General features: G+C 37.0%; 5 protein-coding genes and 4 pseudogenes across 20 annotated transcripts; 6 read left to right on the top strand and 3 right to left on the bottom strand.

The window, feature by feature from the left end:
* Positions 1 to 1,444: 1,444 nt before the first annotated feature.
* Positions 1,445 to 8,845, top strand: LOC104739950 (transportin MOS14). Of its 11 annotated transcripts, none has more exons than XM_010460431.2 (24): positions 1,445 to 1,840; positions 1,946 to 2,044; positions 2,146 to 2,352; positions 2,467 to 2,586; positions 2,674 to 2,757; positions 2,855 to 2,911; positions 3,130 to 3,258; positions 3,384 to 3,445; positions 3,854 to 3,910; positions 4,019 to 4,142; positions 4,549 to 4,674; positions 4,872 to 4,952; positions 5,214 to 5,327; positions 5,410 to 5,489; positions 5,662 to 5,797; positions 5,900 to 6,049; positions 6,374 to 6,459; positions 6,754 to 6,941; positions 7,212 to 7,304; positions 7,450 to 7,637; positions 7,745 to 7,856; positions 7,939 to 8,096; positions 8,184 to 8,300; positions 8,398 to 8,845. In XM_010460431.2, the coding sequence occupies exons 1-24, from the start codon at positions 1,637 to 1,639 to the stop codon at positions 8,635 to 8,637; spliced, it is 3,012 nt and encodes a 1,003-aa protein (XP_010458733.2). In that variant the 5' UTR covers positions 1,445 to 1,636; the 3' UTR covers positions 8,638 to 8,845. The 11 variants fall into 11 exon arrangements, 7 of the variants coding, with proteins under 7 accessions (XP_010458733.2, XP_010458732.2, XP_087341834.1 ...); XM_010460430.2 differs by having other exon boundaries at positions 1,449 to 1,840; positions 4,549 to 4,683; XR_015580593.1 differs by having other exon boundaries at positions 1,482 to 1,840; positions 4,549 to 4,683; positions 5,418 to 5,489.
* A 173-nt stretch (positions 8,846 to 9,018) lies between these two features.
* On the top strand, positions 9,019 to 10,964 carry LOC104739949 (eukaryotic peptide chain release factor subunit 1-2). 2 transcript variants are annotated; one of them, XM_010460429.3, is made up of 2 exons: positions 9,019 to 9,154; positions 9,365 to 10,964. In XM_010460429.3, exon 2 carries the CDS (start codon positions 9,423 to 9,425, stop codon positions 10,725 to 10,727), a length of 1,305 nt encoding a protein of 434 aa, XP_010458731.2. In that variant the 5' UTR covers positions 9,019 to 9,154; positions 9,365 to 9,422; the 3' UTR covers positions 10,728 to 10,964. The 2 variants fall into 2 exon arrangements, with proteins under 2 accessions (XP_010458731.2, XP_087341830.1); XM_087485704.1 differs by having other exon boundaries at positions 9,118 to 9,255.
* A 142-nt stretch (positions 10,965 to 11,106) lies between these two features.
* On the top strand, positions 11,107 to 18,069 carry LOC104739945 (glyceraldehyde-3-phosphate dehydrogenase GAPA2, chloroplastic-like). 4 transcript variants are annotated; one of them, XM_087485705.1, is made up of 7 exons: positions 11,107 to 12,820; positions 12,924 to 13,108; positions 13,208 to 13,563; positions 13,652 to 13,756; positions 13,982 to 14,286; positions 14,383 to 14,627; positions 14,711 to 15,118. In XM_087485705.1, exons 5-7 carry the CDS (start codon positions 13,982 to 13,984, stop codon positions 15,010 to 15,012), a joined length of 852 nt encoding a protein of 283 aa, XP_087341831.1. In that variant the 5' UTR covers positions 11,107 to 12,820; positions 12,924 to 13,108; positions 13,208 to 13,563; positions 13,652 to 13,756; the 3' UTR covers positions 15,013 to 15,118. The 4 variants fall into 4 exon arrangements, 2 of the variants coding, with proteins under 2 accessions (XP_087341831.1, XP_010458726.2); XR_015580589.1 differs by lacking the exons at positions 11,107 to 12,820; positions 12,924 to 13,108 and adding exons at positions 15,122 to 15,884; positions 17,733 to 18,069 and having other exon boundaries at positions 14,711 to 15,011; XR_015580590.1 differs by lacking the exons at positions 11,107 to 12,820; positions 12,924 to 13,108 and adding exons at positions 15,122 to 15,433; positions 15,536 to 16,585 and having other exon boundaries at positions 14,711 to 15,011.
* On the top strand, positions 11,187 to 12,373 carry LOC147927867 (WD repeat-containing protein LWD1 pseudogene; annotated as a pseudogene).
* Positions 15,077 to 15,947, bottom strand: LOC104739946 (ethylene-responsive transcription factor ERF088). The gene has a single exon (XM_010460426.3). The coding sequence runs from the start codon at positions 15,945 to 15,947 to the stop codon at positions 15,216 to 15,218; it is 732 nt and encodes a 243-aa protein (XP_010458728.1). The 3' UTR covers positions 15,077 to 15,215.
* Positions 16,598 to 18,162, bottom strand: LOC104739947 (nudix hydrolase 12, mitochondrial-like). Its single transcript, XM_010460427.3, has 5 exons — positions 17,729 to 18,162; positions 17,438 to 17,567; positions 17,271 to 17,354; positions 17,024 to 17,173; positions 16,598 to 16,904 (listed from the first exon to the last, which is right to left on the bottom strand). Exons 1-5 carry the CDS (start codon positions 17,800 to 17,802, stop codon positions 16,725 to 16,727), a joined length of 618 nt encoding a protein of 205 aa, XP_010458729.1. The 5' UTR covers positions 17,803 to 18,162; the 3' UTR covers positions 16,598 to 16,724.
* Positions 18,163 to 18,819: 657 nt separating this feature from the next.
* On the top strand, positions 18,820 to 20,213 carry LOC104743280 (putative F-box/kelch-repeat protein At1g12870 pseudogene; annotated as a pseudogene).
* Positions 20,214 to 20,929: 716 nt separating this feature from the next.
* On the top strand, positions 20,930 to 22,391 carry LOC104743279 (putative F-box protein At1g12855 pseudogene; annotated as a pseudogene). Its single transcript, XR_015580952.1, has one exon. The product of XR_015580952.1 is annotated as a putative F-box protein At1g12855 pseudogene (transcript).
* A 3,414-nt stretch (positions 22,392 to 25,805) lies between these two features.
* On the bottom strand, positions 25,806 to 27,185 carry LOC104739944 (putative F-box protein At1g12855 pseudogene; annotated as a pseudogene).
* Positions 27,186 to 27,245: the final 60 nt, after the last annotated feature.

The following is a 27,245-nucleotide window of genomic DNA, read 5'->3' as shown; positions in this document are numbered from 1 at the left end:
GAATGAATAAATAAAAATTCTATAAGCTCGTAGTAGTATTACACTTGACAATGAAGTGATATAGACATGAACCAAACCATGGATCCCCATTGGCCAAGTCGAATGTGGACTATTCTTATTCGACATGAATTTATAATTCTTGACCGTTAGTCTCAGACACTTTCTTCACGACATGTCGTCCTTGTCCTACGGATGGAGCCCCCAACCCAAGGCCGGTTTAGTTATGCATTTGAAGAATTTAATACCGATTCTCGTTGGTTTATAAAATTATTGCACAGTTAGATAATAACTACAGAAAGAAGCTTGTGAGACTTTTCGAATTGGATAACCTATACAATCTTCTTAACTTTTTTAGTTCACACTATGTATGTATATAATATTTTAAATTCAATGTACTAGACAATTTGGAATACACAAAATTGAATATACAATTTTTTTTGTATTAATGGAATGTTGATGAGGTTGATCATGGTTCAATTTATAAAGTTTTTTGATGAAACAAATATAGTAACAATACATCTATGTGGAAAAGAATCAGAATCAAATTTTCGTTGATTAACAGAAAAAATAGAAAATTAAACAAGAATGGACACAGAAAGAGGTCGAGAGATTGTTCTCGTTGACTTAATTAAGATTACGCGGACTGAACTACACTTTGATAGAAGAAAAGAAAGCTCCAAAAATGTAGCAGTGGCTTAGTTGGAGAAAGAGTTGTCCTTGTCTCGAGTCTCGACGACCCTTCTCCCACTCCTTTATAGCTTCGTTTGTCTATTAATGTGAGAGTGTAATGCATCCAACTCGATACCATCATAATCATTAATCTCGTCATATAATACTGAGAAATTGACCATGTCCATATGATAATTGGATGACATAATGTCAATAGGCTTGGTGAAATGATGGTTTCCGAAGTAAGTAACACGTCTCAATATGTATTTGTACTTGCTCTCTTCTGGCATTTAATTGGCTTTTTGTTTGTTATTATTAGCTTACCGGCAATCTTGGTTCGGGTACTGAATGGGCCATTAGGGAATACAATGGTTCCTAATGGGCCTTTAACAGCCTACAATAGGGTTCTCAAAAATATAATGGGGCAATTTTGGCAAAGTACTTGTCAACACGGTAGATGTTGCTTGGGTTTAGTTTAGACTTAATTAATGTTTTGTGACACTAACTCTTTCTAATAATACCTGTAGTATTGGCTATTGTAGTACACAAGTACTTGGTTGGATTGTCGGATTACAATCCTAATACAATATCCTACTTATGTCTTTAATAGTCAACTAATCTTGAAAGCATTAATCTCATCGATTCTGAATGTTGCATTTTGTGAAAAAATATTAATTAACATGATTAGCAATTTTAAACAAATATTTAATGTAATATATATATATATATATTTGCTTTTTCTTTTTAGTTTTAATTGAAATATCGAATCGAATCCAACCGAGGGAGAAAAAGAGCAGTATTGAATTAAATTGTTTCTTCTTTTTTTTTTTTATTATTTTTTTTTTTAAATTTTTCTTTTTCTCAAAACATAAAAAAAAAAAATTATTCCGAAGAGTCATCTCAAGAGGGGAAGAAGGGAGACGAGACGAGAGAGAGAGAGAGTGGAATGCAAAAAAGAAAGAATTGAATGGAGTTACAGAGGAAAGTAGCAGAAGCAATTCATGTATTGAATCACGATCCAGAATCTTCCAACAGAGTTGCAGCTAATCAATGGCTTGTTCAATTCCAGCTCACTCCCGCTGCTTGGGATGTCTCCACTTCTCTCCTCACTTCCCCGATTGTTTCTCTTTTCGACCTCCAATTCTTCGCCGCCCAAATTCTCCGTCGAAAGGTCAAATTTTTCCATCCCTCAGATTCAAAAAACCCCTTCTTTTTGTTTTTGTTTTGTTTTAACCTCTCCCTCTCTCTTTTTATGTGTGTGTGTTTGGGTTTTCAGATTCAGAACGAAGCGTCGAATCTTCAATCAACTGCTAAAGATGCTCTTCTCAATGCCCTTCTTCTTGCTGCTAAGAGATACAGCTCCGGTGTTCCTCAGGTATTTATTGTACCCTTCTTTCTTTTTGTTTGTGTGTAGTTTGCTCCGGCGATGGGAATGAAACGATTGGAATTGTGGTTGGGGGGGGGGGGGAATTGCAGTTATTGACGCAGATATGTTTAGCTCTCTCGGCGCTTCTTCTTCACGCGGATCCTTATTCAAAGCCCTTTGATAAGTTGATGTTCGCACTCCAGACTCTTCAGGCTCAGGATGATGGTAATGTCGTCTTGCTTGAGCTTCTCACCGTCTTACCTGAAGAGATTTCTGACACTCGCCATTTCTCTCATCAATCTGATCTTCGTCAAGAGGTTTGTTGTTCCCTTCTCTTCTTCTTCCTCCCCTTTCTTTTCTCAACTCAAAAGTTTGTGTTTTTTTTATCCTTGTTTTTACTCAACCTCGCTTTTTGAACCGCTATGTAACAGCTTCTCTCGCATACTTCCATGGTTCTTGATTTCTTACTCCAGCAGTCTGAGAAGCAATTCGCTTCCCCTCATTATCCGCATGACAACAACCGTAAAATACTTCGTTGCTTACTGAGTTGGGTATGTTGTTTTTTTTTTTTTTTCATGTAGACCTCGCGTTGTAGTTTTCACTGGATTTCATGTTGATGTCTTTCCTCTTTATGTTAGGTCCGTGCTGGATGTTTCTCTGAGATTCCACAAGGCGCAGCGCCTTCACATCCCCTTCTTAACTATGTATTCAATGCCCTGCAGGTGACTTTTCTTTGTGGTGTAGTTTAAAATTACTGTCACTTTTCTGCAACCTGCTTTTCTATTCAATCTTGTGTTTTGATTAATCTGCGTTCCATAGGGTACTACTTTTGATCTCGCCATTGAAGTGCTTGTTGAACTTGTTACTCGGCATGAGGTATGTTTGAACTACATTGTATTGGCATCTTTTTCTTTGTATATTCTGCTATGATTTGTTTATACATAATGGTTAAATGCTTTGCATACTGCATAGGGTTTAGTATCAATGTATTGTCTTATAGTGTAATAGCAAAAGCTTACATATTATCTTATAGTTCAATAGCAAAAGTGTATGTGTCTGGATTTTCTTAGCTTTGACTTGTTTTCTTCTTGCAGGATCTTCCTCAGGTTTTATTGTACAAAGTACAGTTTCTCAGAGATACACTTCTAAAACCAGCTCTTATAAATGCTGATCTGAAAATTGTCTCTGGCCTGGCATGCTTGATGTCTGAAATCGGGCAAGCTGTGAGTTTGAGTTCCATTTTATCTCCTCATGAGTGTTATATATTGTTGTGACGTTATTACTCTTCACTTAACTTTATTTTTTTTGCTTTGTCTCGAGGCTCACGTCAGTTTGCAATATGTTTCAGGCACCCTGTTTGATAGTTGAAGCAAGTTCTGAAGCGCTTATTCTGACTGATGCGATTTTGAGGTGAATAGTAGGTCTTCATTGCTTGTTTGCGTGCGTGTTTACTTATACATATAGTGTATATTTTTCCATATAAACTCACATCATTTTTGCCTTTTAACCAAAATTCCTTATGTTAATTGTAAACGGGTGATTCTTCTTGGTTTGTGTTTGCACTTTTCAAAAGCATTTATATAAAACTGATTATTTTGTATTCAATTTTCTTCTCACATGAAAATACAAACGCGGACATTAAAATTCGGCGTTAGAAACAATTGAAGGCCTTAATCATTTGACAGTCTATGTATTCACATAGTTTCCCAAATTTTTCTTCCTCGATTTATGTTTTCTCCAAACATGACTTCTCTTTTGGGTTGCATTAATATCTTTTCCACATTACTCTTGTTTACTGTCGATCAATTATATTTCCAGCTGCGTGTCATTTCCAAGTGAAGACTGGGAGATTGCGGACTCAACTGTACAGTTTTGGTATTATTTTGGTCTTATTAAGCTTCTTTACAATATTTTTTTTGCCATCTTCATCAGAGGGATTTCTGCTGGCTGTTCTTTGCTCTCAGACTTTATTATTATTTGCAGGTCAACTTTTGCAACATATATACTTAGCCTAGGTGGAAACAGACAGAATGACAGAAATCGTGTGAAAGATATATTTCTACCAGTTTTCTCAGCTTTAGTTGATGCTCTTGTTCTCCGCGCTCAGGTTACATCTTGGCAACTTTCTTTAGTTCAGTTTTCATATATCTAGAAGCACTATCATATCAGTTGTAGAACCAGAATACCTTGAAAGAAAACAAATTATAATGTACGATTCTGTTAACCTAGAATTCTGTCCTTAATGTTATATTCTTTATGGTTAAGTTTGGTCAACTAATAGGTTTTGGTGGAAACTATATTCCAATTCACAATTTTGAAACTTTTAGGCTTGTCATTCACAGTTTCTTGCATCTCTGTCTTACCTTTCTTCTTTGTACCACATTCCACTCACTGTATCAACCTAATATTGTTATTCTAGCTTTGTCATTTCGTAAATGTTCATAAGTCCATGAATTGTTGCACATGTGCTCGTTTTTTTGTGCTTCTAAACTTCCTTAGCGATCTATCTTCAGGTTGATGAGTTTACCTCCAGTGATGAGGGTCCAGGACTTGATCTTCCCGATGGCCTTTTGCATTTTAGAAATAATTTGCTTGAGCTCTTGGTTGATATTTGTCAGCTACTCCATCCTACAACATTTGTGAGTAAGGTGTGCCAATTGACAATTCAAATTCAGTATATAAGTCAGTATTCGCTACACAACTAATTTGTATTATGCTGTGGGTTTGTGTAAGAGGAATCTTACCTTAAATTTTAATTTTTTTTTTGGACTGTGTCACTTTGAAACGGCTTCTTTGTTCTATTATTTTTAACCTTTTCCTGCTAATATACCTGTAGTTATTTTTTGGTGGTCTGCCTTCTTCAAATGTTTCGATGCCCTTGAGGGAGGTTGAGGCGAAATTGTTTGCTCTTAATGCGGTGAGCAACCTTGACCTCTTTTCTTTAAATCAAATTGTTTCATTTTAAGTTTCTGGTTTTTAGAACAACCCAGAGAATGTTGGGATCACATTGTATGGGTTCTCTACTGTGAATTGTCCCGTCTCTCTGTTATTTATCCATCCGTTATTATTTTTTTTTTTTTGAAAGATTGGTGATGTTAGCTTTAATCTTCGCAGTTTTCAGGAGTTGCATTTTCTATTGTCAATCCCTATCTTTTACTAAAGGATTCTATTGTTTCAGGTTTCTGAAATTATCTTGCAAGAGGGAGAGGCTTTTGATTTTTCACTGATCATGCAATTGGTTTCTGCATTCTCCGCTAGGCCATCTAGTGAGCTCAAGGGGTTTATATGTGTTGTATGTCAGTTCATACCCTTGCTTACTAACAATTTACTGGTAATGTTAATGCAATCAACATTTGACAATAATCATCTTTTAGGTATACAGATCACTAGCAGATGTTGTTGGCTCTTATTCAAGATGGATCTCTGTTTTTCCAAGTAACGCCAGACCCTTGCTGTAAGTATACTTTCTTTAATGACCGTGAAATAACATATTTGTCAGATGAGCTTGAAATTGTTTATTTCTTTTTTCTTTGTTTTCTGATTGGTATTTTTACAGTCTTGTAGAAGGTGTATGTTATCTTATAACATCAATATGTCTGATAACCTAATGGTCTTTCTACTTTTAGATTATTTCTTGCAGGAGGAATTTCTGAACCTATTTGTTCACATGCTTGTGCTTCTGCTCTGCGTAAAATTTGTGAAGATGCTCCAGCTGTAATCCAGGAAACATCAAATTTGGATATCTTAATGAGGATAGGGGAGGTATTAGCATCATCTGACCCTTCCGTTAACTGTTAAAACAAACTGAAATTGCACTGATATTATATTGCGTCTCCTGAATTGTTTTATTTTTACTTTTCTTAGTGTTTGGAGCAGTGGAATTTGGCCTTGGAAGATGAGGAAGAAGTCATTACCGCTATCACTGTCATCCTTGGCTCTGTTTCTAACAAAGAACTACAAAATAAATTATTAACTCAATTGCTTTCGTCAAGTTATGAAGTTCTTTCACAACTAGTAAGTGTTTATATTGTTTAGTTAGAAAGAGTTATACTTGAAGGCTCTTCTTATCTTTCTTGTTCCTGAACAAGTAGCTCGTTGTTTTTGCTCTCTATTAATGGAAAAAGAATCAGCTAATTGTCCACATCTCTGAGGCCACTATTCAACATTTTACCTTAACTGTGACTAGAAGTAGATAGAAGTGCTTCTGGGAAATTATATTTTCTTTTCTCTTTCATTTTCTATTGTTTCCTGGCTTTTGTAATCAAATGCCTTCCCCAGTGATATGACAGATGAGGCTCTTCTGAGATAGAATTTGGACTAATACCTTTGTGGTTTTAGGTAGATGAAGACGTTGAGTCTTCTGGTAGACAGAGTCCAGCCACTTACACGCGAATGCTGAGCTCTGTGACAAGAGGTCTTTACAGGTCTGCTTCTGTGACTGCTATATTTACGATCTAGCTTACTTGTGGCGTAGTCTAGAAGTTTTTGGTGACCTGTTTGCGGTGTCGGGACTTCAAGTCATCTATGAAAAGATTGTCACAATTTTACGTTACATAGATTTTCCTGATCATCTGCGTTAGATAGATTTGGTAACTCTGAACAAATTATCCATGATTTTTAGTAGCTTGCACTCTCTGGTAGTTTTCTTATATGGTGTACAAAACTTTGGCAAGTATATTATATTGATTAATTTGCTCTTCACTTGTTTCATGATTCAGGATTGGAACTGTATTCAGTCACCTTGCGACGTCCCTATCCTCTGTCCCAGTGGCAGATGGTCCAATCCTTTCTTTGTTGACCGTTTTCTGGCCCATTTTGGAGAAGCTATTTAGGTCTGAACACATGGAGAGTGGTAGTTTAGCTGCAGCAGCATGTCGTGCTCTTTCAGTTGCAGTCCAGTCATCAGGTTTCAAACTTCTCATCTCTCTATTCTATGACGCTACATTCATCTTGGCATTCCTTTATAGCCTGGAACAATTCGTTATTCCATGGCGTCCTTCATACTAGTACTTCTCAGAATATCTACCAATTGTTTTTTGCTTTCATACCCTAAGAGTCTCACTATGCATATGATTTTGGGACCATTATGGCTCCAAATCAAGCCATTTCAATCATTTCATTTGCATTTGCTGGTTTCACTGACGTTTTAACACCTTAATATTTGCATTATTTACAGGTGAGCACTTTATGCTGCTACTACCTAGTGTACTGGATTGTCTATCGAGAAACTTTCTGTCATTTCAAAGCCAAGAATGTTACATAAGAACAGGTGAGGGTTTCGTGAAGGAGAAAAATCTCTTAGCTTTAATCTTTAATAATGGCTGTTATTGGCTAGCTTAAATAAACTATACCCTAGGTAAATTAGTTGATCAGCCAGTTCTCTAAAGTATGCCTTTTCCTAAACTTTTTATCAGCATGTGTAATCGCCGAAGAATTTTGTCATAAGGAGGAATATGGGTCCTTGTTTATCACTACGTTTGAGAGATTTACACAAGCATCATCATTGATGGGCATCAATTCATCATATATATGCGACCAAGAACCCGATTTGGTGGAAGCATATGTGAATTTCGCATCGGCATTGATCCGCGGTTGTCATAAGGTTTTGCAATCACTCTTTGCTCATTGAAGTATATAACTTTCAATTCATATCTTTTTAAAAGGAGTCTTGGGGGTGAAGGTTTGATTTTATTTCTTTTGATGACACAGGAATTGTTGGGTACTTCTGGAACACTACTTGAAATTTCTTTCCACAAAGCGGCTATTTGTTGTACAGCTATGCACCGAGGCGCTGCTTTAGCTGCAATGTCATACTTGTCAGGTAAGTTTGCAGTTGTTTACTATTGGCATGAACTTTTGGGTCGTAAGCATACTGCTTACACTATGGTTTTTGAATTTGATAGGTTTCTTGGAGGTTTCGCTTTCATCCATGATCGAAACTGTGAATTGCATATCGGAAGGATCATTCAGCGTGGTCTCTGTCCAGGTTGTATCTCACTGCGGAGAGGGACTTTTGTCTAATTTGGTCTATGCTCTACTTGGAGTTGCAGCTATGTCAAGGGTAAATATTTCGAGTATAATCGTTCAAGCAAAAGCACTGATGGATTGGGATCTTTGATTCACCTTTTCGGTTCTGTTTTTGTTATAGGTCCAAAAGTGTTCGACGATACTGCAACAGTTAGCTGCAATCTGCAGTTTATGTGAGAGGACTTCATGGAAAGGAGTGCTGTGTTGGAAATCTCTTCAAGGATGGCTAAACTCTGCGGTTTCTCTCTTTCTCTACCTCTCTTGTGACCACATTAAGACCGAACACCACCTCTGTTTTGTTTGGTCTGGTAACTTTTTTTTCTTTCTGTATTCAGGTTTGGGCACTCCCGTGTGAGTATCTAAAGCAAGGAGAAGCAGAGAGCATAGTGAGGGAATGGTCAGAAGCTCTTGGGGGCGCAGGGATTGATTACCTTGAGAACAAAAGCTGCAATTTTGGAAATAATAACAGTCAAGTAGGAGGACATATGCAAGGGAAACATGGTCGAGCATTGAAGCGATTAGTGAGAGATTTTGCTGATTCTCATCGAAACGATCCGAATCTAAACATCATTTGAATCTATAATCTTCTTCTTTCTTGTTCATTTTATTTTGTGTTGCCTTAATAATGAGGGCAATGCATCTTCTTCTTCTTCATTTCTCTGGCAATGCTCTGATTCTAATGTACAGGAGGGCAAGAAAACCTCATAAAGAATCGTTAGCCATCTCGTTTAGATTCATCTGATGAGAAGAATAATAATTAATATATACATCCCAATATCCCAATTCCCATGGTTAACATTTTTTACTCATTTACATTGAACTTATGATGCAAACCGAAAACGGCACGCAGTCTTAGTAATGGAGGAGACTAGCGCGTCGGTTTTACCTTTCACGTAACTGGGCCTTTTTTAGCTGAGATAAAAGCCCATCAGCTCATCTCGGTTTTAAAACGGAAATTTAAACCGGTTAGCTTAATGTTAGCACGTGAGCTTCACGTGATTGGTTTTGGGGGGTTAGAATCTGGGAAAACCCTAGTCGAACTCGAATCAATAATTCTGGGAGGAGAGAGGCCGCCGGAGGAGAGAGAAAAAGGTACGTGCTTGCTTGCGTTTGCTGCGATCCCGATCTCTCTGGTTAATCGATTCAATCTGTTCGTCGTAATCGTTTTGAGAAAAGTTTTGATCTTTACTTCAGTTAAAACCCCAATTCGATTTCTTAGTGTTGTATCCGATATTCACGTTGTTCAAAGTACTCATTTTTTTTTTTTTATCAAACTTGCTTTAATTTTGTTCTTCTGTGCAGTTTGGGGTTTGCTTTTGATTTCTCCTTCTCCATCTTCGACCTCGAGAAAGCAAAAAAAATGGCAGAAGAATCGGATACGAACATTGAGATCTGGAAGATTAAGAAACTAATCAAGGGACTTGAGTCAGCTAGAGGTAATGGAACGAGTATGATCTCTCTTATCATGCCTCCTCGTGATCAGGTATCTCGTGTTACCAAGATGCTTGGTGATGAATACGGAACTGCTTCAAACATTAAGAGTCGTGTGAATCGTCAGTCTGTTTTGTCTGCCATCACTTCTGCTCAACAAAGGTTGAAGCTTTACAACAGGGTTCCTACTAATGGTCTTGTTCTCTACACCGGAACCATTGTTAATGATGATGGTAAAGAGAAGAAAGTGACTTTTGATTTCGAGCCCTTTAGGCCAATTAACGCTTCCTTGTACCTTTGTGACAATAAGTTCCATACCGAGGCATTGAACGAGCTTCTTGAGTCTGATGACAAGTTTGGCTTCATCGTTATGGATGGAAATGGGACACTGTTTGGTACGTTGAGTGGGAATACTAGAGAGGTTCTTCACAAGTTTACTGTTGATCTCCCGAAGAAGCACGGAAGAGGAGGACAATCTGCGCTTCGTTTTGCTAGGCTTAGGATGGAGAAGAGACACAACTATGTTAGGAAAACCGCTGAGCTTGCTACACAGTTTTACATCAATCCAGCTACAAGTCAGCCTAATGTCTCTGGTTTGATCCTTGCTGGTTCAGCTGATTTCAAAACCGAGCTCAGTCAGTCAGAGCTGTTTGATCCTCGTCTTCAAGCTAAGATATTGAATGTTGTCGATGTTTCTTACGGAGGTGAGAACGGTTTCAACCAAGCCATTGAGCTGTCTGCTGAGATTCTATCCAACGTGAAGTTCATACAGGAGAAGAAACTGATTGGAAAGTACTTTGAGGAGATAAGCCAAGATACCGGGAAGTATGTTTTCGGTGTGGAGGATACTCTAAAGGCTCTAGAAATGGGTGCTATCGAAACCCTGATCGTTTGGGAGAATCTGGACATAAACAGATACGAGCTTAAGAACAGCACGACAGGAGAAATGGTGGTGAAACACTTGGGGAAAGATCAAGAGTCTGATACAAGCAACTTCCATGATTCAGAGACCAACGCAGAGCTAGAAGTCCAGGAGAAGATGCCTCTGCTCGAATGGTTTGCAAACGAGTACAAACGTTTCGGCTGCACTCTTGAGTTTGTGACAAACAAATCCCAAGAAGGGTCACAGTTTTGCAGAGGATTTGGTGGGATTGGTGGTTTGTTGCGTTACCAGCTTGACATGAGGACATTTGATGAGTTATCGGATACTGAAGTTTATGAAGATTCTGATTAAAGTGGGACAGCTTTTGGTGATGGTCTCGTTATCAATACAGGGAGGGAAAAAATGTGGCATAAAGATGGTCTTTTATCAAGAAAAGAAATTTAAGTTTTCTTCTATAGAACATTGAGAATCTTGTCTCTTTCTTAAGCTTTTTTCTTCTCCGACAGTTGAATCTTTTGTTCTGTTCTTCGTTAGACAATTTTTGTGTTGTAATTTTTGAGGATTCTAAACATGTCTTTGTTGTTGTTAGCTTCTGTTTTCTTTTTGTCCTAAACCTTGATCGTGAAGAAAAGAGATAATTCCTATATATTTACTCTGCTTCCTAAAACGGTGTCGTTTTTTTAACAAAATATATGAATTAAATAAAAAAAATTGGAATTATCCATTTTTTGTCTCTATCAGTGTTAGTGATAGAGGCGGAAGTAGCGGAGGAGATTTCTAGGGTTTCTGGTCGGAATCTCGATTTTGACGATGGGAAAGAGCAGCGATCCGATTCAAGATGGTTCCGATGAGCAGCAAAAACGTTCAGAGATCTACACATACGAAGCGCCATGGCACATCTACGCAATGAATTGGAGCGTTCGTCGCGACAAGAAGTATCGTCTCGCTATCACCAGCTTGCTCGAGCAGTACCCGAACCGAGTCGAGATTGTGCAGCTCGATGAATCCAATGGCGAGATCCGTTCCGATCTTAATCTCTCCTTCGAGCATCCTTACCCACCGACCAAGACCATCTTCATCCCTGACAAGGAATGTCAAAGACCTGATCTTCTCGCTACTTCTAGTGACTTCCTTCGTCTTTGGCGAATCGCTGATGATCATTCTCGCGTTGAGCTCAAATCTTGTCTCAATAGCAACAAGAACAGTGAGTTTTGTGGTCCTCTTACTTCCTTTGACTGGAACGAGGCTGAGCCGCGTCGAATTGGGACTTCTAGTACTGATACGACTTGCACTATTTGGGACATTGAGCGTGAAGCTGTTGACACTCAGCTTATTGCACATGATAAAGAAGTGTCTGATATTGCTTGGGGTGGTGTTGGTGTTTTTGCCTCTGTCTCAGCTGATGGCTCTGTTAGGGTGTTTGATCTTCGTGATAAGGAACATTCGACTATTATCTATGAGAGCTCTGAGCCAGATACTCCTTTGGTGCGTCTTGGTTGGAACAAGCAGGATCCTAGGTACATGGCTACTATTATTATGGACAGTGCTAAGGTTGTGGTGTTGGACATTCGTTTCCCGGCTCTTCCTGTGGTGGAGCTTCAACGACATCAATCTAGTGTCAATGCCATTGCTTGGACGCCTCATAGCTCTTGTCACATTTGTACCGCAGGAGATGATTTTTCAAGCTTTGATTTGGGATATTTCATCCATGGGACAGCATGTTGTTGAAGGTGGTCTTGACCCTATTCTTGCTTACACAGCTGGTGCTGAGATTGAGCAGCTGCAGTGATCGTCTTCTCAACCTGATTGGGTCGCAATTGCTTTCTCCACCAAGCTGCAAATTCTCAGGGTTTGATCTTTTAAAAGAATTTCTCATCTCTTATCAGATTAGGTTACCCATTTTCTATCATATAAGGGTCTGGTTACCCTTCTTACTATCCTCAAGATGTAAAGACTGTTATCAATGGTATTAATGAATCTGCTTGATCTTGCTGGTATCCTCAAATTGCAAAGCTTGAACGGACTCTTGTTGATGTATGATTGATAAGTAAGAATGATTCTTTGATCTTGAACTTTGCTTCATCGCTTTTTCTTTCTTAGCACAATCTTTACAGCCTGATCCCTGAGAAGTGTGTATTCAGGTTAACTAGGTATAGTTTTGTATTTGATTAGAGTAATGGACAGCTAGAGTTAATGACACATCTCAGTTCCTATTGCACCTCTTCGACTAGCTTTCTATAAAGTCAATGCGCAATGGGGAACAAGTCGCAAAATAGACCTGCAAGTAGGCTCGTATTTTTTCTCAGTCCTTTAAGAACTTGTTAAGTCTAAGCCTTTCAGGCAAATTCATGAAGGTAAATCCTCAACAGAATTTTGGATGATATGGCTCAGCTGTGCAAAGATGGTCTTAGTTGACAACCCGTCAGTACTTAAGTTCAACTAAGGTTTGTTCTTCTAAAGATTTGGTACTTTGTTAAGTATAAAAACATTAACCTCAGTTCCAGTGTTGTGATCGTCAAGTCTATACATTTCAACTATATGATCCAGTGGTGATCGGTCGACGCAATGCTTAAATTTGGGAGAGAGGGATGCAAGGCTGGTTTCTTTCTCCTGATAATTCGGAGTATCCATTAGCAGTGACTTAAACCGAGTTTATGTATTATGTTATAATGATCCGTTTCTGGTATTACTATATAAATGGTGACACACCTTTCTTTGAGATTACGAAGAAGGTATATAATCTTGTAAAAGGCTTCAGACTATATAAAGAATTTTTTTATTTTATTTTTATATTCACTCGTTCTTAACGTGTCTGTGATTTTCATCTGCAGCAAAGAGATGTCAGAGAATCTCGTTTGACTTTTCAATGGTCCTAAGAAGGAATGTCGAGTCACTGATCAAATGCTGTGCAAATGTGACCACATGATGGAGAAGCCCATCCACTTGTGAAGCCCAAGTGAGAGGCAAAGACGTGTGAACGAACCACAACCATACAAGTGTATGACAAAGCTATCCAGAATCTCATCTTCTTTGCCTCCAACTCAGCAATTATATTTTTCTATATTACCTACCACTCACTGCTTCAACATTACTTTCTGACTCTTCTGCTACATGCCTACATTATACGCAGCTTCTCTACGGTAGCTATGGCTTCGGCTACTTTCTCTGTGTCCAAACATCCCTTCAGGTTTTATTTCATTTCCCTTCCTCATTATCTGCATTCTGCCCTTGACAAGTTTAATCATCGTCTAATACTCTCATGTTTTGCATTTCAGGGTTTCTCTGAGTTTTCAGGACTTCGAAACTCCTCTGCTCTTCCCTTTGCCAAGAAATCTTCTTCCGATGAGTTTGTTTCTTTCGTCAGTTTCCAGACTTCTGCAGTGAGTTCCTTTCTTTCTCCATTCCTCTCTACTGCTTCTCTTCTCTGTAATATACCTGATGGTGCAATACCTTGTAAACTCGAGAGCTGTTTCTTGTGTTTAAAGCCTTCACCATTGTAGATCTGTCTATCTTTGAAGAAGCCTGCAAGCAATGATCAGCCATGACTGCGTCTTTCTTTGTGGTTTTGTGAATCATGTACGTCTTGTTTTGTTTATGTATTGTAGATGGGAAGCAATGGTGGATACAGGAAAGGGGTGACCGAGGCCAAGATAAAGGTAGCCATCAATGGTTTCGGTAGGATTGGTAGGAACTTCTTGAGGTGTTGGCATGGTCGTAAGGACTCTCCTCTTGATGTTGTTGTCATTAACGACACTGGTGGTGTCAAACAAGCATCGCATCTCCTCAAATACGACTCAACTCTTGGAATCTTTGACGCTGATGTCAAACCTTCTGGAGATGCTGCTCTCTCTGTTGATGAAAAGATCATTCAGATTGTATCTGATCGTAACCCATCTAATCTCCCCTGGGGGTAAGTTAATAAAACCAATTCCCATATCTTTTAAATTCATCAACACGGCTAGATCTATATTGAATGTTAAATCGAAAATTTGGTGATGATTGTTAGGGAACTAGGCATTGACTTGGTCATCGAAGGAACCGGAGTGTTTGTTGACAGAGAAGGTGCTGGAAAGCACATTCAGGCTGGAGCCAAGAAGGTTCTAATTACTGCACCTGGAAAAGGTGATATCCCAACTTATGTCGTTGATGTCAATGCTGAACTTTACAGCCATGAAGATACAATCATCAGCAATGCGTCTTGTACTACAAACTGTCTCGCTCCATTCGTCAAGGTTCTTGACCAGAAGTTCGGTAAGCATCTTGTAAAAGGTTGAACTGTTATGTTGCAGTCTTGTAAAATGCTGAGCAATTTTGTGTTGTGTTAAACTTGGTAGGGATCATAAAGGGTACAATGACTACTACTCACTCATACACTGGTGACCAAAGGTTGTTAGATGCGAGCCACCGTGATCTAAGGAGAGCAAGAGCAGCAGCTTTGAACATTGTTCCAACATCAACAGGAGCAGCCAAAGCCGTGGCTCTTGTGCTCCCTAACCTCAAAGGAAAGCTCAACGGAATCGCATTGCGTGTGCCAACTCCAAATGTCTCAGTGGTTGACTTAGTCGTGCAGGTCTCCAAGAAGACTTTTGCTGAAGAAGTCAATGCTGCTTTCAGAGACGCAGCTGAGAATTTATAGTAATAAACTTGATTCAAACTTGTTACATCCTCTGCTTAATTCATAACTCTGGTCTGGGAATGCATTTGACAATAAAGAAAGATACAATACTTGTTATGTTACATAACAGGAGGATTGTGGTATTGAAACTGCTTATACAGCTCACAAGACAAGCAAAAGAGTCAACAGTGCAAAAGGTTGAACGGTGGTATAGCCGATTCGAATCAGATAAAAGAAGGAGAAGAGGTTCCAAACATCTGATGAGGATCTTCATTGACATCTTTGAGAAAACTCTGAACATAAGTTGCGGTGTAGTCATACTTAAAGCAATGTGAATCATTGCTGAGAACCGAACCAATCTTCATCTGTTCTGCATCGCCCTGTTCACCGGTGTTGTCCTGGTAACCAAACAAACTGCTTGACATATCACTGGGAAAAGAAGGTAAGGAAACCTCTTTGCTTTGACCAACATGATCATCATCATAACAATGTGGGAAACTGTTAGTGAGATTAGCCAAAAACTGTTGTTCTTGCAAACAAGAAGTGATAGGAGCAGCACAAAAACGGTGGTTTTCTGGTGGCTGATCTTGAAGAAAACTGAGATTAGAAGATTCCAAACTCATATCAGGTTCCAAAGACACAATGGTGGGATTAACAGAACCTTTGTCTGATGATGACTGTGACAACTGCTGTGGTTGTGTTTGTGAAGAGCTGTTTTCAGTGTAGAAGAAGTTGGTTTTAGCTAAAGAGCCACTGATGGATCGAGCAGCAACATCATATGCTAAAGCAGCTTCTTCGGCTGTATCAAATGTTCCAAGCCAATGTCTTTCTTTTGTAGTAGGGTTTCTGATTTCAGCTGCATACCTTCCCCATGGACGTCTCCTCACTCCAAGGTACTTCCCTTCTTGTGACTTCTTCTCTTGTTTGCTTTTGCTCTTGTTTCTTGATTTCAACATGTTCACAATATTCAGAGATCAATGCTTCTCTCTATCTAAGTCTCTTTAAGGGTCCTTTAGGCTGCTCTATATAAACTATAAACGGAGAAAGAAGAGCAAAAGAGTGTGTGAACTTGGTTGATGCCTTTTTGGTTTTGGGCATTAAATTAAAAGGAATTAGTTGGGAGTTAAAAATTTTAACTCCAAAGTCTGTCTTGTCCTTCGTAAACCGTGTCATGTAGAAACAAGAAAGTGTCTCATATTTTCTCCATTTTTGTCCTTTTGCTTTATATTTTCCACACTTTAGCTATATGGTTTAGTCATCTTGTGTCATTACATTACATTACATCCAAGCAAAGAAAACAGGCAAGCCTTTATAATGTATGGAGCCAAGCCAAGTGGTGACAAGGACATTGCCATTTTAGTCTCAGACAAAAAACTGTACAAATGTCAAGAAGCCTAACTAAAACTTTCAATGGGAGAACATGTGATATAAGCTTAGGGATTTGGAATTAAAGGGTGATTCATTTGATTTGAAGTCAATCCTTAAGCATTGATCTGTGTGAGATTAGTTAATTTCTATTCTGTGTTCTTTTTGTCTTCTTGCATTTGGTGTCCAAGTTTCATATAAAGACAATTTCTATCTTGATCACTTAAAACAGACAAAGATATCAAAGTTCAAGACAGGTTTAAAATATATCAGATGCGTCTGAAATCAATTTTGCCTCTCTCATGTTTCAATTTTGTTTACATTAGTAGTAGAAGAAGCAATTCAATGAATCCAAATAGCTAAAGAAACTAATTAACTACAAAACAGTAGCAAGGATCTATTTGACACTCGTCTAACTTTGAAGAATCTTGCACTGTGTCTTCCTCTGTTCTCAATCTTCCTTCTTCTCCCATAACTCTTAGAAACTCTTCAAGTGCTCTCTGCATCCACTCATACCGACACAGCTCCAACGCTTCTTTAACATTCAACTGCATATTTTCGAGTAATCTCAAAGTTAAGAGATCATATAGGTCATTAAAACATTCAACTTCCTTACATGAATAAGTAACTACATGTACATTTGAGATTTGAGTATAGAGCTTTGTACCCATTTCCTCTGGCGATTCTCTCGCTCTGGCCAATCCTCGAGTTCTTCGATAACCTCTAATGCAAACATATATCCTTTGCAACCACCTAAACATTCATCCTCCACCGTGCTACTTTTGCTTCTAAATTCCCAAACTCCTAAAGGATCTTCCTATATATATATAACACAAAAAGCTTACATCTAATGAAAAAACAACTGTAACGTAGCTTTCTCAATGTCTTGTTTTAGAAAGTTGGGGAAAACTTACTCGAAGTATTCCTTTAACTCCTGCTTCTTCCATGGCTTCACGAGAAGCAGCTTCAAGAACAGTCTCATCATCTTCCCATCCTCCCTGATAATAATAATACACACAAATATGGGCAATTGCAAAATGACAGTAGTAAAGAGAGAGATACTAAATAGATGAAAAGGAACCTTTGGGAAGACAAGATCATGACGGTTAGGAGATGAAACCATAAGAACTTCAAGCTTGTTTACAAAGTCAACAACACTAGTTGAGTCTTGTTCAATTTCGTCAGCTTTAATCAGCCTATACGGAATGCATCTGTTCACAAATGTGTAAGAAGAAGAATTAGATAATCAAACAATAATTTTGATTTTTGTGATCTAAGGGTTTCTTGAATATTTTCAAGATTTACAAATTATATAGTAAAAATAAAAACTGATCTTTTTGTTATTATGTTTGGGGTTCGGTTGGTTTGGTACCCAGAAACGAGACGGAAGTTGTTGTCGTCGTAACGTTGACGATCTCGTCCGGTTCGAGAAGAAAGAACCGACATTGATGAATCTCTGAGGGACACGAAGGGATTGAGAAAGAAACAGAGAGAAAGAAATGCGTCTGCTACGTTCTTGAAAAACCCTGTTCTTCTTGTAAATTGTGGTTACTAAGAAGAAACATGATGATCATAGCTTTCATGAAGAATCCATCTTCTTCTTCTTCGTTTCAAGAATTAACGAATCCACGAGAAAGAGAGAGAGAGATAATCTCAAGCTCACAAAAAAAAAAAAAAAAAACGTTTTTGTTTGTTTAATTTCTTGCTATTTTTGCGGAGAAGAAAGAGGAGTTGGACCAACGAGAGCATTCATTGTTTTGTTGTAAGTTGTAACCATCACCTATCTCTCTCTATTTAATCAATTCCGATATTAATAATATAAATATTATATATGTTATTTTTTTGTGTTAACATTTTTGTGCTAAAAAAAAGCAGAAGAACCACACACACAATTTCCAAGCAAGTCACACTAAAGGATCTGATTCCGTATTTGACTTATTACTGTTTATCTCATTGAGTTTATATTCTCCACTTAAGAGAACTATTCCATGATTGATTCTATAAAACTTATCTTGAGACGTGTTTTGTGAAGAAGCCAGTTGAAAACCGAATTGGTATAGTTCTGTGTGTGTGTGGCTAGCTAGTGAGAATAACTAATAGGAATTGGTATATATCCAAGGTTTATTTTATTGTATTTTTGCTGAAATAGTGAAATTAGTCTCAGTTTATCCAAATTTTATAAAAATAATTTGTTTTAGAAATCAAAATAAACATTATTAAAAATAATATAAATAAAAAATCGAATATGTATACTCTCCTAGTCGAAATTGAAGTACGTAGCTTTTCTTCTTTAATTTCCTTTTTCTTTTTAATTATTGTTTTGATTTTAAAAAATTGTGGGATTAATGAACATTTCCTTTTTCCTAATTGGGTAATCCTTTATAGATTAGAACTTGCGTCTAAGTGTGTATAAAAAGAGAAGCATATAGCCCGGAACCATTCACTTCGTATCAAATTGTGGTCATGGGAAAAGAAACGCAAGCGATTGTATCATCATCATCACAAAGAAAGAGAAGAAACAAGAAGCTAGTGAATATTGTATTGCATCACCATCGTCACTACCAGACAATGTCGTTGAGGAAATCTTCTTAAAGCTTCCGGTAAAATCCCTAATGAGACTTAAATCCCTCTCGAAGCAATGGAGATCAACGATCGAGTCTCACTTTTTCTCACATATGCACTTGAAGATCGCTCAGCGATCACACGTAGATCATGCAAAAGTCATGATAATTACTTCTAATCCAGACTTAAAGAATATTAGTTTTAGGAGCATCTCTTTGGAAGCGGTTAGGTTCTTACCCTCTAATCTTTTCAACTTCCCTCACGCATTCCGATTCCATGATGCGATATACGCTTCTGAAAGCTGTGATGGACTTTTCTGCGTTCATTCCCCAATCACACAAGAGATATATGTCGTTAATCCGGCAACACGTTGGTTCCGACAACTTCCTCCGGCTAGGTTTCAGATTTCAATGGACAAGCTAAACCCCACTCTAGATACTTTTGGAGACGTGCAAGTGCAATCAATCTCTCATCTAGCATTCGTGAAGGTCAATGATTACAAATTAGTGTGGTTGTATAATTCCGACATGTATAACTCTGATGCTTCGAGTCCGGACGAGAGAGTTACCAAGTGCGAGGTTTTTGATTTTAAGGCAAATACTTGGAGATATTTGACTTGCACACCAAGTTATCGGATATATCATGACCAAAAGCCAGTATCTGTGAACGGGTCACTTTATTGGTTTACAGAACCATATAATACCGAAATCAAAGTGATAGCTCTAGATATTCGTACCGAAATATTCCGGTTGCTGCCTAAGCCTAGCCTTATTACTAGTTCAGATCCTAGCTATATTGACATCTGCACTTTGGATAATAGGTTGTGCATGTATGAAACAGAAGGGAATAAGAGAATCCAAGAGATTTGGAAGTTGAAATCATTGGAAGACGTATGGGAGAAGATTTATACCATAAATTTGCTTTCTTCTTATTATTCTCATTTCGATTTTCTCGACGGATTTAGTTCAACCGATGGTTTTAATTGGACCCAAAAGGATTTGGTTAAGCCATCCATACCTGTGGCGATATACAAGAACAAGAAGATCCTGCTCTCACATCCATATACCCGCAATTTGGTAAATCCCCAAACAGAACGTCTCTGCTCATTTTTCAAACATTTTTTGTGTATTTTAAGATCGGTTCCTTATTCTCCAAGTTTGATCTCTCATATTTAAACCAAAATACTATCTACTTCTTTTTTTGCGTTTTGAAGCATGAAAGAAAGTACTCATTTTATGCTTTACTGACTAGATTTGTGATTTATTTTGAATTTAATTAGAATGGAATTGGTTACATATTTGAGTCTCTTTTGTTGGATCATCAACATTATCATGCATGAATGTATTATCCTCCATCAGATATTTCTAGATCTTGGAAACACATTAAGAAGAGCCTTGCTCATGAATTATGATTTTTCACTATTCTTTTCGTTTACTCCGCGTACCTAAGCTGAACAGAGATTAAACGTACGTAGACATGTATGTGTCTTTACATTAAAAAAAGTTTTATTCCAGTAGTTTTAGAAACAAATAATATTTTTAGTTCCTTTTTGTAAAACATAATGAAAAATACATATATAGAATCGTACTACAACTTGATTATTGTAACATTTAATACCTTAATATTTGATTATTAATATTAAAGATATATAAAAATAGAATAATTAATTAATCATTACAGATGCTGAAAAAAGAACAAGAAGAAGATAATAATAGGTTTTATATACGTGACATATAGTGATCTGATTAGATTATTATAGCTTATCTAACTGATATTTTCTAACTTTTTCATTAAGTGGTATCTAAGATTTTCTGCCAAAGCTGGTAATTAATACTAGAAAATCTGGTCTAGTTTTGTATTTCATAATTCATATAACTTTGTGTCCTTTTTGAACTTAAAATCATTATCTTTGATGTCAAATTTTGAAATAACATTAAAACATTGAAATTAACCAAATTTAAAGCCTAATTTTTATATATATATTTTTAAAATTATGGCTTTCCTTGTTAACTATATAACACACATTCGTTCATATCAAAAGAAGAATTATAAGAAGGCAACGATGGCAGCAATTGCATTATCAACAACATCACTAATGGACGACGTCATAGAGGAAATCTTGTTGAAACTTCCTGTGAAATCAATAATTCGACTCAAGTCTCTCTCAAAACAATGGAGATCGACGATCCAGTCTCGCGGTTTTGCAGAGAGACACTTGAAGGTTGCCCAACGATCCCACATGGAACACTCAAAAGTCATCGCCATGTCCGACCGCTTATCAGAAGATGCGCGTCGTTTGATTTGTTTTAGGACAATCATCTCCTTAGAGTCGACTCCACTTCTATCGTTTACTCTTCCCAAATCCCATCCTATCTACTTCCATTTCTACGTTTCTAAAAGTTGTGACGGCCTTTTCTGCATCTATTCCTCGAAATCAGAGTTTATACATGTAGTTAATCCGGCCACACGGTGGTTTAGACAACTTCCTCCGGCTAGGATTCAGATTTTAATGCACAAGTTGATACCCAATCTAGATATGTATGATCCCGATCTATTCTCTTTCATGACAGCAGTCCCAACTCTAGCAATTGTGAAGGATACTGATTACAAATTAGTGTGGCTATATAATTCTGATGAGTATAATTCGGATGCATCGAGTCCAAACGAGGGACTTACCAAGTGCGAAGTTTTTGATTTTAGGGTAAACTCGTCGAGGTACTTGACTTGTACCCCAAGTTATCTGATATGTAATCAACAAGGTCCGGAATATGTAAACGGTTCGAATTATTGGTTCACAGAACCATATAATGGCGAAATCAAAGTAATAGCTCTTGATATACATAATGAAACATTTCGGTTGTTGCCTAAGATTCATCCGGTTATCGCCACTTCAAGTCCTAAGGAAATTTACATGTGCACTCTGGATAAGAGGTTGTGCATCATGACAAAGGTGCGCAATACGAAACTCAACGAGATTTGGAGATTGAAAACATCAGAAGACATGTGGGAGAAGGTTTATACAATAGATTTGTTTTCTTCTTCTTCTTCCGAGTCTCTATTCCAAAACTATATTCATTGGAAACCGGTGATGATATGCGATAACAAGAAGATATTGTTCTCATGTCTTCACGCCAAAAATCTAGTAGAATACGATCCACAAACAAAATCCGTCTGTTCAGTTTTCAATCATTCTGATCAGTGCAAAATGTTAAGACATGTTCCTTATATTCAAAGTTTGATCTCTAATATATAAAATGCATACTCACATCTTTTGATGTATTCTGGAAGCATGTAAGAAACAGAGCATTTCTTGATGTAACTAGGATGAGGTTACATTACTTATAAATATTTTAATTTAGACATAAAAATATATTAGACCAAACTCAAGACATTTTGCTAACAGGTTGAAAATATGTACCCAACACACATGTTTCAAAGCTATATAAATTAAAAAACAGTGATCCTTTAATAGACTTGAACCTTGTTCCTACATGACCTGATCAATTGGATCAAACACTCGACATCTATTTTCATAGTTCAACTCTTTGACAACATTGAACCTTGTCCACACAGATGCTTCCTTCTGTATCGCAATAAATTAAAGTTGCCGTGTCTAAAAGCATTGCTTTGATTTGTTCAGATAACACGTCGTGCCCTTATTGGCATGGCTATTTAGAAACACAAAACATTTGATTACTACTATAGTAATCATTTTTTTTTTCTTTTGAATTATTAAAAGGTTCCGGACCTAGGCCCATACATCCCTTCAGGCTAAGGACCAAAGCATTTTATATGGTCTCCTCCCAAGTAATCATTCTCTCTAAATGTTATTGATTTCAAACAAATAAAATATAATGGACTAATCGAGACTGCAAATAATATATAAATAAAGAACCACTCATGCACTCGTGTTGATGTGCTTGGTAGCATGCACGAAAGAAACAGAGCATATATTGCAATCTTTACCGATTGGACAAGTTTTATTTTTGGTTTCATTATGTTTGTATTCAACGAGAGTCCCATCTTCAGTCGCCCACGGTACAAACCAAATATTACTGTGAGCCTTGACATCACACACAACAAATTTTGATTTTGGTAACATCGTTTCTCTAGTCTTTATATGCGCAATGAATGGAATTCTCCTTGACAATAGTTCAAAGTTGTAGAGGTTAACTTTTGATGCCACTTAACAGTCATGATCCCCTAATCTGATATAGAGATCCCAATTCATGCTCTTTAACTTGGTTACATATTAGGTTGGTTACATATTTAATTTGAGATCTGGATTCTCTTTTGTTTTTATCATCATACCATCTCATATTTGGACATGTTGTAACAATGAAAATGAAAAAAGCACATCTTCTTTTTAGAAACAGAGCTTTTGCTTATGAATTTGCAGTTCTAAATCAACTCATAAATGAAAAGCTAAGCAGAATTATTGAGAAACAATGACGTTTTTGCAAAAAAAAAGTTGAAATTATGTACTCAAAAGTGTCTAACACATGTTTTTAATCACAAGCCCAAAACCAGCCACTTTAGACTCTTTTAAAATCTTTCAGTGCTTGATAATGAATGGGTTTACTCGTTGATTTGGCTGACATTAGTTACCATTCATTAGCTGTTTTTTTTACCATTACAAGAACTTTTACCCTTTTGACTTCATTAGCTATTTTTTTACTTTGTCGGAAGCCTTTTCATAAGCTGGCGTCATTTCTAACATAGACATACGTTTTTTTCTGCTTTATCACCCTGTTGTTTAAATACTATCGGAGGGTTTGTTATTGGATTTTGTTTTAATCTTGTTTTAACTGGAGCATCTATGTCCTTTGTTTTTTATGAGTACGTGGATTTGCGTCTGCGGCCTGCTTCCATATATTATCAATCTCGTTTATCTGCCGCCTGCTTATATATATTACAAACTTTTTTTACTCTTTTGACTTCATTAGCTGTTTTTTGACCATGCCGGAAGCTTTTTCATAATAAGCTGACAACATTTCTAACACATAAGTACATTTCTTGTCCGGTCCTTAGATTTTAGCTTGATATTACGAGAACACATGTCATTTCTGGATATATATGCTTTCATAGAGAGTAATTAGAAATGGTAACTCAAAAAAAAAAATGTGAGTCAAATTCAAAGCTTCTTCTGGTAACCCATGGGTTGTTATTTGCCCAATTCCACTGATCTGATCAACTCCATACTTCGCCCTCTTTTTTTTTTTTTTTTTTTTTTTTTTGAACAACCCTCCATACTTCGCCCTTAAAACCAAATTTTAACCCCTATACCAATCATATGTATAATTACAACCATAATTCCACGTGTGTATAGAGTGTTGAAAGTCAACATAGTCAGTGTCACGTGGACACAGAGTATCATCACATCCTCTCGCATTGCCATTTCTTACGTATTCTCCAAAATCAAAAAGACTAACAATTTTGTTAATGTTAACCCCATATCCCAAAAATAGTCTCTATTCATTTCAATTCACTAGCTTTCATAATTAAACTTTCTTTTTCGGTCTAACCAGTAAACGATAAATCAACGGTGTTTGATGCAACGGAGTATACACCCAAACAACCATTATACTCTCTATCTAGCTCTATTGATTCACTTTGTTTTAGATCTTTTTATATTTTAAAAATTGCTATTAATTTATTGATTTTTTTTAGATACATTATATTTTACTATTTTGTAAGTTGCATATAAAGTTTAGATATCGGATGTATTGAATTGATCTAACAAGGTAGATTTGGTTTTATTATTATTTCTAACAGCCTTTAGCTTCCCATATATATATATATATATATTGCCTCAAAATGTTGCTCTGCTTTAGTGGAGTTACAAGCATTTTTATTTTTAAAAGTATAGCTTTTTTAGTTTTGTTGAACACTGTTATGCAGTGAAAATAATAGAAAGAATAATCAATGAACATTGTGTTATTATTTGGATTTAAACAGCATACTTATTAAAATAAAAATAAAGACAGTTTTCATTATTTAAAAATTTATATCATAGTTAACTACTTACGAGTTACGACAGAATATTTGTGTGGATTAACGAAAATACTTTTCTGCAAATTTGAGAAATTGTACAATATATTACAAATTAATATGACTTATGGTAAAAAATAGTGTGTTAATGTTCTTATTTTGGCAAAATATAACGATCGTTTTGTTCCATCAGTTCTTTTTGTTTCTCTACATCAAAGCATTTTATATATAAGAAATCAAACTCTGAAAATAAGAAATATATCTTCTACACAGAGGAGCGATCGAGGACGTTAGAAATAAACAAAGAGATTTTATTTGATCAGATTGCGGGAATAGCTATGTGAGAGCAAGATCTTCTTGTTCGATCTTGCATATTAAGCCGCCGGTGTGGATGGCTCAACCAAATCCTCATCTTTCTTCACATCGACACATTATTAAAAAAAATACAGACTTTCCTATAACCGCAAATTTTTTACACTGCTGTAACTGTAACGCTCGCTGTTTCCCATGCTTAATACCTTTTTTTTTATATTAAGCATGTCAATACAGTTTTCCATCTAGAGTAAGCATCATTTTATTGAATTAAAGGTTAGATTTATTTATATTAGCAAAATTTATATCATAATGATGTAACTACGAGTTACGACAGAATATCATAATAAGAGAGATAGTGAGTTTTGTGATTAACGAAAATACTTATATGCAATTTGAGAAGTTGTATAATATTTATAAATTTATATGACTTATGCGTAACAAAATAGTGTGTAATTTGGCAAAATAGCGATCGTTTGTTATGAATAAACAACATGCCTATCGGATAATATAACCATTTTTTTTTTCCTTTGGTTCCACTAATGCTTTGTTTCTTTACATGCTTCCAAATACGTCAAAGCATTTTACACATGAGTGATCAAACTCTGAAAATAAGAAACATATCTTCTACATAGAGGACGTTGGAAAAATAAACAAAGAGATTTTGCTTGGGGATCGTATTTGATTAGATTGCGGGCATAGCGATGTGAGAGCAGGATCTTCTTGTTTTTGCATATCGCCACCGGTGTGGATGGTTCAACCAAATCCTTTTGCGTCCAATTAAATCCATCGCGGAACTCAGATAAAGAAGAAGAACAAGAAAGCAAATCTATGGTATAAATTTTCTCCCATGAGTCTTCCGATGATTTCAACCTCCAAATATGTTGGATCATCGTATCTCCTTCTCTTTTCGACATGCACAAATCGTTATCCAAAGTGCACATGTCGATATGGTTAGGATCTGAACTAGCAATAGCCGGGTTAATCTTAGGTAGCACCCGAAACTTTTCGGTGTGAATATCGAGAGCTACTACTTTGATTTCGCCATAGTATGGTTCCGTGAACCAATAAATAGACCCGTTTGCAGATGTTGGCGCTTGGTCACAGAATAACCGATAACTTGTAGTGCAAGTCAAGTACCGCCAAGTGTTTGCCCTAAAATCAAAAACCTCGCATTTGGTAAGTTCCTCGTTTGGACTCGAAGCATCTGAATTATACATCCACACCAATTTGTAATCGATGGCCTTAACGAAAGCTATATAACAGACTGACTTTACGTCACTCCAAGTTTCTGGAGTGGGGTTCAATTTGAGCATCGAAGTCTGAAACCTAGCCGGAGGAAGTTGTCGGAGCCACCGTGTGGCCGGATTAACTACATATATGGCTAGTGTTCTGACGGAATGGATGCAAAAAAGTCCATCACAGCTTTCAGAAGCATACGTCCAGTAAAGAAATCCTTGAGGGAAAGTGATAAGAGTGGAGGACATAACAGAAGCCGATTCCAAACAGATTGTACTAAAGCCGATGTCTGTGTCTGGACGAGGCAGCTTACCTTTACTCCCTTTGAAAGGATATTCTTCAGAGATGACCATGACCTTGGGGTAATCCAAGTGTGAACGCTTGGCGATCTCCAAGTGTCTCTCTTCAAAACTGCGAGACTCGATCGTCCATCTCCACTGTTTCGAGAGAGACTTTAGGCGGATTAGGGCTTTCACCGGAAGTCGTAAGAAAATTTCCTCTACAACATCGTTTGGGAGTGATGATGGTGCAAACACTGCCTTCTCGTTTCTTCTTCTTCTTCTTCTTCTTCTTCTACTTTTTCTTTGAGATGATGATGCAAACACTAGCTTCTCGTTTCTTCTTAATATTCTTCTTCTCTTTCTTTGCGATGATGATGCAATGGCTTGTTTTTCCTTTTTCATAGTTGATTCCTTCTCTTTTGATACGAATGAATTGTCTCTACTCTATATCTCCTTTTATACACGTATATATAGCCGCTAACTTCTTCTATTTTTTTCATCCAA

This window comes from Camelina sativa, chromosome 14 (genome assembly GCF_030686135.1).
Source record: "Camelina sativa cultivar CO46 ecotype springtype chromosome 14, ASM3068613v1".
In the NCBI taxonomy this organism is placed as follows: domain Eukaryota; kingdom Viridiplantae; phylum Streptophyta; class Magnoliopsida; order Brassicales; family Brassicaceae; genus Camelina; species Camelina sativa.
This window is presented reverse-complemented; position numbering and strand designations above follow the sequence as displayed.

Excerpts from the sequence above, each read along its gene's own strand:
- LOC104739950 (XM_010460430.2), top strand. The coding sequence starts at position 1,637 with ATGGAGTTACAGAGGAAAGTAGCAGAAGCAATTCATGTATTGAATCAC. Across the intron at positions 2,353-2,466 it reads AATCTGATCTTCGTCAAGAG|CTTCTCTCGCATACTTCCAT; the intron begins GTTTGTTGTTCC and ends GCTATGTAACAG. Across the intron at positions 5,328-5,409 it reads TCAAGGGGTTTATATGTGTT|GTATACAGATCACTAGCAGA; the intron begins GTATGTCAGTTC and ends ATCATCTTTTAG.
- LOC104739949 (XM_010460429.3), top strand. The coding sequence starts at position 9,423 with ATGGCAGAAGAATCGGATACGAACATTGAGATCTGGAAGATTAAGAAA.
- LOC104739945 (XM_010460424.3), top strand. The coding sequence starts at position 13,982 with ATGGGAAGCAATGGTGGATACAGGAAAGGGGTGACCGAGGCCAAGATA. Across the intron at positions 14,287-14,382 it reads CCATCTAATCTCCCCTGGGG|GGAACTAGGCATTGACTTGG; the intron begins GTAAGTTAATAA and ends GATGATTGTTAG. Across the intron at positions 14,628-14,710 it reads GGTTCTTGACCAGAAGTTCG|GGATCATAAAGGGTACAATG; the intron begins GTAAGCATCTTG and ends TAAACTTGGTAG.
- LOC104739946 (XM_010460426.3), bottom strand. The coding sequence starts at position 15,947 with ATGTTGAAATCAAGAAACAAGAGCAAAAGCAAACAAGAGAAGAAGTCA.
- LOC104739947 (XM_010460427.3), bottom strand. The coding sequence starts at position 17,802 with ATGTCGGTTCTTTCTTCTCGAACCGGACGAGATCGTCAACGTTACGAC. Across the intron at positions 17,568-17,728 it reads AACTTCCGTCTCGTTTCTGG|ATGCATTCCGTATAGGCTGA; the intron begins GTACCAAACCAA and ends ATTTGTGAACAG. Across the intron at positions 16,905-17,023 it reads AGAATCGCCAGAGGAAATGG|TTGAATGTTAAAGAAGCGTT; the intron begins GTACAAAGCTCT and ends GAAAATATGCAG.